An 11,329-nucleotide genomic window follows, 5' to 3' on the forward strand; every position below is an offset into this window, starting at 1 on the left:
ATTAGCGCAAATTTCATACCGTAAAATGGACATAGCTACACCTATTAAAAGCAAAAACGTTGTACCATTATGGACATTTGTTTTAGCACTGCCCATTGATTTGCAATTGGCCGCAAACGATAGTCAAGCTCCGTGTGTTTGACTACAATCTGCCAACATGCCATGTGCACGGTTGCATAAACATACCTTAAGTTACCCCGCGTGAAACGCACGTTGTTTGCAGATCTTTGATTTAATTAGGAAAATAAACACTCGAAAATCTTGAACAATCAGGGCAAAAACAACTCAATCAACATCCGGACATCGTCGAACTACTGTCTCACTCTCCCTCACACACACACGCAAATGCGATTTACCTACATGCCAATATCTCGAAAAAGGGAAGTCTCCCTAGAAACGTTTGAACCAGCCCTGTGCTGTCCAATGCATGTCCCCGCCGTGTTCGGCAGCGCGCGCTTCTCTCTGGTTGAAGATAATTCAATAAATAATTTATGCAATAAATTTTCACTTAAATCAGATCAAGTACAACTTTTAGCACCCTTCGGGTTGCGAGAATCGTTCGCCCTTCGCTAACATGCAACGATACTGTACGCGGGAGATTGAGAGTGCCGCAATGGGAAAGGGCAGTGGATGTTGTTGTTGACGACGACAACTACAACGCCGGCGACGAAGTTGACGGTGATGATGTCGATGATGTTGATGATGCTGCTGATGATGTGGTCCCTAGTGACTTTTTGATGACTCCCACAACAAAACCAGACACTGCACACAGTTTTCGAGGGGTAGTAAATATGCATTCGGTTCGCTCGACCCCTTCGTATTTTGATTTGCAACAGCGTGTTGGTAATGATGCCAGAAGGAATCACCATCGAACTCCGTAGAGTCCAGGGTTTCCCGTTTTCCCCTCGGGGGAAATTCACCACCCGATCAGGAGCTCATCCGCCCTCCGTGTGTTTAGTTCAGCTTGACGCTTACGCGTAAACTAAATCTCAGTGACGAACCAACGGGTTTTCCTGTTCTCACCGACTGGACTAACTAACTACGGTACGGTACGGCAAGGAAACTTCCGGCCCGGCGCAGCCACACGCAATTTTATCGCCGCGCCCGTGGCGTCGCGTGCTTGCGCGTGGTTGAAGACAACTCCACCCATCGCATCGCGGGATTGTTCTAATTTATTATTCAATTATCACAGCCGTGAGTGCTTGCCGGTACCGCGTACCCTCGTGCACCCTCCCAACGACGCCAAGGGCCATTTAGCACCATCATCAGCACTGGGTACACACTCACACACACTGTTAGCGACTGTAAAAATCGAAGAAAATATGCTTTCGGAAGTTAGATAGCGCGTGGATTCGATGACGCTAGCAAATGTTTCGCCAATGTGCCGCACCCTTGTCTGTGCGCAAATGGCAAAAGGGCTTCTTTTCCCAAACAGTACACGGATTGGGGTGGAAGCATCATTTTTTTTTTCGCATGTAACAACCAACAGAAATAAAATTTAAGATGATTGCCACAATATGGTTCACATTTTCAAAATTCAATTATCGGTCAGAAGGTTATTCCAGCAGGTTCGTGTGTTTGTTTTGCATGTTTTTATTAGTCTATCATTTACCAATCCCTCTTTTTGTGGATGTTTTGCTAGAGGGTTTAGAGTCGAACCGTGATTTATGAAAATTTAATGAAACTAATCATAAAAAATATAATATTTTGATTGCATTGTTTATATTTTAGTCGTTTGGCAAAGACATTATTCAAATACAGTAGAACGTCGATTATCCGGAGACGGATTAACCGGCAGGCGGTTTAACCGTTTGACAGTTGGCCAATCGTGGAGAACATTTTCTGCGATGGTCTGCTTTGCAAAAACATTTGTTGTGGAGCTATCTAGAGTCTAGTGATATTTTTTAATTTCATTTTTCATGAAGAACAATTGTTAAATCCATTGTTATTGATTCTAAAAATATTCTATCAGCGATTAATCGATTGGTTTAAGGTGAATTGTTAGTAAAACCAGTAAATTTTATATATTTTTTAATGAATTTGACATTTCTTGGGCGATTATCCGTGGAAATCGATTAACCGGCATCCGCCCGGGCCCGAGATGCCCGGATAATCGACGTTCTACTGTAGTTAAGTTAATCAAGTGGTCAACAACAAGCCCTTTACATTGCAAAATTGGAGCCCTGTACTAATAAAAAATAATAACAATAAATGTGAAAAAGCTAAACATACTTAATCCATCATTAAATCCAACCATCAAAGACTAGCCAAATTATGTTCAAAAATTATCTACCTTCCAAAAAAATCTATTTTGCATCTTTAACATTTACTAACATTTTGATGATCGCTAATGAATGGCTATCGCCTCCCGAAATTCGTTACAAAAAAAAACGATACAACATCAATAGTTTCATAGCGGCTAGGCAGAGGGTTCTAATTTATTTGATACTCAATTATCGAGTAGTATTGAGCGTTCGATCCAATAGGAAACCGATTTCGGTTGTTGTTTATGATTGACCATAAGCCAACTCCTCCCGTGACTAATTAAAATCAACACATGCAGCAGAATTCCTCTTCTGTCCGTCTATCGCCGCCGGTCCATTGAGCAAACTAGTTACCGCTCGGGGTCCCAGAAGATAACACCCTTCTATTCCGACGCCTATTGCACTCCTACCTTACAACTCCTCGTCCGTGTTCCTTTTATCATTAAATAAATCCTCTTAATGAAATAACCGACTACCTTCGACTACCATGCCGTCTGCACACGCTGGCTCAAAGGCCGGGTGAGTGGCGTACCACAAAACGGCACAAACGGCGGTGGTGTGGCGGAGGTGTAAAAACTCAATTCCACTTACGGCTTACGGAACCCTCTAAAAACCGTGCGCAAATCCGATAATCCGTAATGAGCCATATGGAAAAAAGAAACAGGAATTTGGGACCCAGCGGGTGAGAATTGGACCGACCGGTTGACAGGTTGCAGAATTTGTACCGTAACACACACACACACACACTCCTAAAGGTGTGGGTGATATGGTTCGACGAAGCTATTTCCATGTAAACGAAAAAATAACGGAAAATAATGGAAAAATCCACTAGAAAACTCATCATAAAGATTAACATATTTTTCCAAAATTGTGTGCACCACTGTCAGAGATAACCGGTGGTCTTGAGCAAATAAAGAGGGTTTTTCACAATTATTCGATGCTAAGTATAATGAATGTTTGGAAAAATTAAAAATCACATGCATGATAAAATTGTTCTTTTTCTCCGGGTGTCATTTTTTTTTTAATTTTCAAAGACGGATAAATTCCAAGCAGATGATAGCAGTATTCAATCAAAGCGGCACATAATGAAAAAAACCCTCCATGAAAGGTGTTCACCCTCCTAAGCTGATCCCCGGAACACATAGACGAAGCTAACTCCAACTGTGCTCACACATAGCTCCATATTGAAATCGAATCCCAACGGGAAAAGGAATTTACCATCTCTAATATTCGCAATCGCAATGAGCATTTTTGTTTTGTTCGTTTCATTGACTACATAGTTCACCCGGCAAAGTCACGAAGCGCTTGCTGCTGGCGTGAGAGTTCATGGCGTGACGCGGACTGTTTCACACCCCGGGTGTTCTACGGAGCGGAATTGGCAACAGGATAATAAGGTTTTATTACAACAGGCACATGCGATTAGATCGCTAGCCTGTCAGGTGTTAATTGAGGTGAGGAAGGCTTCAGTGGAGGGGAGAAATGCAATTAAATACTATCCAGAACCTGTAGCAATATAACTAATTTCAGACTGAAGCAATATTTCAGAAATTTCAGGAATCTCAACGAAACATAATTGCTATTCGACATAGGCGCGCGCGCGCGCACCTACACACCCCTAATAATATTCCATCAAGAAGTTGGACTAATATATCTCATCATCTTTTCCTCTCTTTTTTTGTTAGCTTATAGGGAGCAGCGATTTTCACGTAGCGATGCATTCGGATAAAGATAAATAGCTCATACATCATCAATGTTCGGTGCGCGGGAAGTTTACAGCCCCCGAACGATCCCATTACGTGTGCCGCAAACAAATGTAGAATTTTGAATTGAGACCACTTCCTTCAAGGACTGCAAGCGACGTGGACAAATGCGGACACCACATCACCACCACCACCATCATCATCATCAGCGGGCTGTCCGCAAAGGTTTGACACCATTGTTTGGGGGATGATTAATAGTTTGTCTTTGCCATCATCCACTGAATGATACATGGTAGAAAAACCACGGGGCAGTGCACTTTGCCATGGTACGCTGTCGCTCTACTGCTAAGTAACATGTTACCTGTCGGAGCACGCAGTTTAGAGGGCATAGAGACACACGAAAAAAAAACCCCTATGTGCACGAATAAGTACAACTTCAGCTCATTAATATGGATTAAGGAAGGTGCGCAAAGAGAACCCCCCAGAACCTAACAGGTTTCAAAGACTGCTAACCTACTAATATCTTATTTTTTTCATACCACGCGAACTGAAGCAGCACAGCGACAGCGAGGTGTGAAAATTCAAATTTAATGATAGCAAGTAACGCAAGGCCTTTGCGCATGGATCCCGTTCAAACGGATCAGACCACAACCTTCGTATATGTATCCCTCCCATGCCCTATACAGCCAAAGTACGAAATGCGTCACAGCCGAACCGGGGGAATTTTGCCTGACTTGAAGCTCTCAAAGCTAATCAAAGCTCGCCAACTTGCTGGGTGCCGTCGTTGTCGAGTCAGTTTTGACACTTTCAGCCATCATTAATGTAAGCGTAACGTTTTTGTGGCATGATTAATTTGCACCAGGATGTGTGTGTATGTGAGCGTGTCGGGCGGGTAAAGCAAGACAAAAATAAGCCCAAGAAAAGCCCCCTATCCGCCTTACCTCGTGTTACCTTTGCTCTCTCCCTCTCTCTCTATGGGTATGGGGAAAAGTTTTGAACCCGTCCTTCGTCAGATGGATGGGTCAGTCTCACGACTGAGAAGGAAGTAATAATTCATCTTTCATTCATCTAAGGCGAACCGATGTCCAACCGCATATCAGAACATACCCTTCGCGCGGGCAGGTCACTACTGCTGCCAAGCAGTCTAGGCGTTGTTCCTTTGGGTTTGTTGTAATTCCTTAAGTTTCCCGTTCAAAGGATTGTGTCATACAGATTTCTGATATCAAATTCAATCAATTCTGCCGGAGCTTATCGTATACAAAAATTAACGTCCTGTGAATTGATTAATAAATACAAAAAATTGAATATTGCTTCATTTGATAACCATTGTTTTAAGATATTTAAAACAAAACTAAGATATTTAAACAAAGAAGCACTAATTTTGAGAGATTTTATGCTGTTTTATCAAACCGAATCAACAACGATCGATATCTTTCTTTCTAAGCTTTTCCACAATTTGTTTGACAAACTAGTACAGAATTCCATTTTTTCCGTATCGATTTTCGTGTCCTCTTGTCATATCCATGTTTTTTTTTATTCTTCCTTCGCATACGGGCAGCAACGCTCCAAGCAAACCATCCCGCTGCCAGAAGTTTGGTAAGATGTGCGATAGAGACGAGTGCGAGAATGGGAAACGAAAGGGACGACCAAAAAAGGACCTTTAAAAAGGGTTCTCGGAAATCAAAGGCGCAAAAAACGCACCGGTGTGCACGCAGAAATCTTGCACAAAAGGAAGCCTACATTCTTGGAAATATTAGGTTTCAAATAATTGCTACCATCGTCACCACCCGCACAGCACCGGCCCCCACCACAACCACCGGGGCGCACAAACCCTGGTCGCTGGTGAAGCGTGTGAGAGGATGCGGACGGACAGTTTTCGGTGTGGAACATAACAAAAAAAAAAATACTCGACGATCATCGAGACAAGCGGAGAGAGACAAACACAAAATCAAGGTATCAAGGGATAGTTCACCGGGAATGGAATATACCGCCTTGTGCTGGAAACTAGAAAAACAATCTTTTCACAAGCCCGATGCAGAATGGAACTGGAGGACCTAAAAAATTGCTGCATATCCTGGGCAACGACAATGGCAAGAAGATGTAGGTGCATGAGAAGTGCGCAAGGAAAAGAAATAGAGGGAGAGAAAGAGAGAGGAGATAGAGAGAGAGAGAGAGAGAGAGAGAGAGAGAGAGAGAGAGAGAGAAAGATGCAGCAAGGATGCTGCTGATCCTGAAGGGCTTTCAGTGCGAAGCCGAGATATTCCTCGATAAACTTACGGCGGTCTGTAGGTAGAGAGGATTGTGTGATGTCCTCTTGCCCTGCCATATTCTCGGGAATTTCGGGGTGTATTCTACTCCATAAGGATGCTTGCTGCTTTCCAGATTTATATTACGTTCAACGATGCTAAACTTTTGCTACCGACAGCATAAGTGTATCCTTTTTCAGCTGCAGATCATTTTTCGTATAATTTGTATTTAAGGAGCAGCATTTTTAATTGAAGCCCACAGTTGTTTCTTTCTTGTTTATTGATACCATTTAGAGTAATCACACGAGTATAAAAAATGTACCATTTTTCTAATTAGAATTTATCCAGATCTCTCTGAACGATATGATTGATCGCCAACGTTAACTATGAAGAAGTTCAATCAAACATTCAAAAATCGATTATAAATGTGGCTCAAAACTATAGTAAAAACAAACATAATTTTCTGAAATCAATGTAACTCCAGCATACAACATAAACGATTAGAACAAGCATAGCACAAGAGCCAAGACATCTAACGATGTGAACCGTAAAACTGAAGCAAAATCGTTCCAGCCCTTCTTCTACTCGTAATGAACCATAAACCTTCCCCAAATCTAGCCAGCCTCCGTTCTAGGAAGCTGGCAAGAACCTTCGGAAGGGCTGAAGATATGAAAATTACACTCCTTCAATCCTGAGATCCATTTTCGGGGGGCGTAACGCGTCAATCAAGCGTGCATTGTGTACATTTTAATTTTTTTCCCCTCAATAAACATGATTACACAAAGATCGTTTGCAGGACACACAGGTCTTGTGCTTCTGCTGTTGTTATGTTTTTTGAAGGGTGAACACAACCGTATTGTGCGGTTGCACTAATGTCGGTTCGATGATAACATCAAGCATGAAAGAACTGTAGTAGTGCCGTGTGCAGCCATGATTTCATTACTGTTTTTCGATTTTGAACGCCATTTTCTAATCTCCTCTAAAAGCAACGGAGTAGCATATGGGCACGTTTTTCTTTTTCCGAATTACAAAGTCTTATTTTAAAGTTTCTTCTATCGGTACCCGGTACTGGGAGGCATGCATTCTAATTCTACAGCATGTAATGTTTGTTTGCTGTAACTCCCTTAAATTTCATCCCAAACTGAGACACAGAACCACATCTTCCATTCAAATTGATTTGAAAAAGCCCCGGGAGGACACATGGGACATTACTGCACGGAACGCCACACCCTTCGCTTCTAAAGACTTTTACTTGCACAGTTAGTTGGCCGACCTCCGCCGGGGCTAGATCGGCAGAGCGAGGGACAACACCACAATGCAATCAACCATAACAAGTTGTCAACTGATCGAAGGCAGCAGGACCGACCATCGCCAGGGTCCGGAACATGTAATTAAGCGTAGGGAAATTAATTGCGCCATGATTACGGTCCTTCGGCACAACCAATCAACCTACCAGTACCGACCGACATCAACACGAAGATTTTGCAGAACTACCACCATGCTTCGATCAGTTCTGCCTCCCTCTCCCATCAGTCCTGCAAGGATAGCGGAGGGCAGAGGGCGTTTTGATGGTGTTTCGCAAACAATTCATCCCGCAACAAGCAGAGGGAACTTAATGAAGGGCTGCGCGGTTAAGGCAGAAAGTGAATTGAGGCAATATTCAATGCGCACAGTGTGACGAGGAAATATGACGGTGTCAGTAAGTTGATCTTCAAAAAGGATATACATATGAGGGCTTAACACGCATGGTAAATATTTTCATTTTTACATATTTGGTCAGGGTCGCTCAGTACGATGGCAAGTCATGTATAAAACAAAAGCACGATTTTATTACATATATGGATACGTATGCATTGAGTAAACAAACGTATGCATCAATATATTAACTAATGAGTTTAAACGATCCATGTGTTAGAGCAATTAATGAAAATATTGCGAGGCTAGTCTATGCTATTATAGATCATCATTGCCCTTACAACGATTGAAGAGGTATGAAGTCTTAAGTCTTATTCCTGAAGTGATGAATGAATTCATTGAAAAATCTATTGCAATCTTCCGTCTTTCTCTCTATTTCATCTATCTAAATCTATTTCAATCTCTCTCTATTTTATTTATGAATGGCACCCCTGTAAGTGAGCTCATTTCGAGGAAGGCATTCAACGGTTAGCTTCAAATTGAACGAGCTAGAGAAAAAGTGTTTTTTTTTTAACTGAATTGTATTCTATTTCATCCTCAGAAAGACCACTGTAAAAGACCAGAGCGGTAAAGGAAGGTAAACACACACACACATCATTGATTGTCTCAGTTTTCGTCTCCTACCCACGGTAGGATGCCGTAATTTACCAGGAAAAAGTTCACAGAATGGTGGAATAATGCTTCAGACAAAGCAAAAAGGACTTGAATTATGTTCAAGGATTTTGTTAAATGTCACAAAATCTCCAAAACATAGAAAAGAAATCGATCGGCCCAAAAGGGGCCATTCCAATGCATTATTCACATTCCCACCGGATATATGGTATGATCGGTTTAAGTTGAGCAGCGCCGTTTTTTAAAGAAATGAACGAAGTGGACCGAACAGTAAAGTTTTTTTTTACTTTTTCAATCTGAAGCATAACATGTATGTAATGGCATTAAACAGCATTGAAATAATAGTTAATTTCAAATCGTATCGATGTTACTTTCCTCTTGAAGCTCAAATGGAGAGTGATTTTTTTTTGTCATTTATTTTAACCAAAGTAACGTACTTCAAATAAAATAAAAAGGATTTCAAAAAGTGAAACCCGTTCACCTGGATAAAGCTTACACTTTCCCAACATCCTGGAACTTCCCATACAGATATTATTCATCAACAATAGTTGAAGCAGAATTTTCCCATACGTTAAAGTGATTCCGTTTACGATCGGCAGTATACGTACCCAGGAGTGACTATAAAACCATAAAGTAATAAAGCATAAAATGGTTAAAAATTTATGACACAGAAAAACGGTTCAAAAATCAAAAAGCACCAGTCGTAAACCGGAGCATCGGATAAAACCATTCATTTTATGTACGCAGAAAATGAAGGGTGAACGATGTACGGTGGTAGTCGTAATGATAAAAGTGATATTAAACAACGAACCATCCGCGGGTGCTCGCTACAAGTAAGGACAAAGAAAAATTTAATGCTCTCCAAGAGTCAGCACACACTGCTCTAAAAGAAAGTGGATAGTTGCAAGATTATTTCAAACTGTCCAGTTTTGTTCCTCCTCCAGGGCGAATGTGAATGTAAGTAAAAGATCACAAATCAAAAGCTTTATCAGTGGTTTGCTTATTTTTGGCGAGTCATTGAAATTAAAAAGGATTTATAGTTGAGTTCATTTGTTGATGTATTACTAACATTTTAAAATGAGATTGATTAGAACGGAATGATATTTCCAGTAGGTAGCTAGTAATAAATAAAAAATGCGTATACGTAGTTTACGACCAATTTGTTAAATAAATAAATAAAAAAAACAATACAAACAAGTGAATCCTTGTTTTAAATTTATATTAAGAGAGACCCTAAGAGTGACCGAGAAAATGAAATTTCTTCGCGAGATAAAGAAAACGAAAGAAATACGCAGCTACAGCAAATTACTCAAAAGAAGGCACAGTAAATAAAGCGTGCACCACTTGCCATCGCATAATTGCTGCATTCCCATCCGAAACCAGCAGTAGCAAAGATTTGCTTCCCCGGACCACTAATTCATTCACTTTACCCAATCCACATCAATCTTGATTGGGATGGGCTATAGTTTCTTCTTCCCCTGGAAAGAATTGTGTCGGCGCGGCACAAGCATAAGGAAATGTGCAAACATTGCAAAATCTTCTCACCATTCACTTCTCAAGCCGATGATTGACCAGCCAATTCGGAACCGTCGTGAGATGGCTGTTTTATTCGCCGATTCGCCAGCACATCTTCGCATCCTGTCTGCATTCGCATCAATTCAGCCCGATCTTGGCGAGGAAGAAGTGAACGTGACAAATAATTGGAAAATTGGTATCGCTTACGCTATTCTCCAGCGCAAACACCCAAACCACAGCGTCATTCTGTAGATTTCATTTGCTCTACCTTTTTTTCAACTAGCTTTGTTTGCTGGTGCAACGGTTTGCTTGTAGGGGGGGGTAGACCGTTTCGCATCGGTCAGCTTCTTGCAACAATGGGAAAATTGTTTCATCCTCGTTGATTATATTAACGCTGACTAGGTTTTACGATATTTTGCGGCACCCGGGCATGTTTCAATCAATCCCTTCTCAGGACTATGTGTTTCATTTCTGCAGCGGTTTGGCAATTCCTATCACATAGTTTCAAGTTGTGCAGACTCTTACTGAGCATTACCTCTGTAAATACATGCCTCAAACAGAACTCCAATAAAAATCCATTCATCTAATTCTAAAAAAACAATATTTTACCTTCTGTATGAACGCATGGCCAAAAAGTGAAAATAAAACTGCTGCACGCACGATATTACCAAAAATAATGCTTTTACTCACTTACCATGCAATGAAGGAAGCTTTCCGATAAAGGCCATTTTCATCGTTTTCAACATTATCCATAAACGATCTGCGAATGAGTGTATCAGCCATCTGTAAAGCTCCATCACACACCGTTGAAATATTGGCACAGGAAAAGAGGAACCATTTTTGCTGAAAAACAATAAAACTAGTCAATACGTGCAAATAGGTTACGGTTACGAAAGCCACTCACATCACTTGTAATCATCGTGTGTGTGTCCCTGTGTTTCTAGCTTTACTCCAATACAGATTTGCTAATTAGAGACCGTTTTTCAGCGGCACTGTCCATTCTTGTAGCTTCAAACATTATAAAACTCTTTTTATCACAGCAATGCAACAAGATTTGGTATGAATCAATGAACCGGCACCGCACAATTGTAGGCCATTTTCTACGATCGCGTATTGAAAACAAAAGCCGTTTGTTATCATCACAAAGCGCATTCGCAACTGACAGCTACAGTGACCTTCAACGGAAAGATCGATCGCAACGATTTTTTGTTTCGTTTTTAACGCATGTTATTCCTTCGTTACTGTCCAAAATTTTAAACAAAATTTCGGAAGAGAATAAAGTACTTAAACATTATAC

General features: G+C 41.1%; 1 protein-coding gene across 1 annotated transcript in view; it reads right to left on the bottom strand.

Annotated features, from left to right (window-relative positions):
* LOC1279373 (calcium-independent phospholipase A2-gamma) overlaps positions 1-11,188 on the bottom strand; it is a 124,865-nt gene extending 113,677 nt beyond the window's left edge. Inside the window, exons 1-2 of the mRNA XM_061660488.1 lie at positions 10,937-11,188; positions 10,727-10,875 (exon numbers count right to left, since the gene is read on the bottom strand). Coding sequence (XP_061516472.1) covers positions 10,727-10,729 — 3 coding nt within the window. The 5' untranslated portion in view covers positions 10,730-10,875; positions 10,937-11,188. The remainder of the gene's footprint in view (positions 1-10,726; positions 10,876-10,936) is intronic.
* Positions 11,189-11,329: the final 141 nt, after the last annotated feature.

The sequence above is a fragment of the Anopheles gambiae genome, chromosome 3, assembly GCF_943734735.2.
Source record: "Anopheles gambiae chromosome 3, idAnoGambNW_F1_1, whole genome shotgun sequence".
Lineage (NCBI taxonomy): Eukaryota > Metazoa > Arthropoda > Insecta > Diptera > Culicidae > Anopheles > Anopheles gambiae.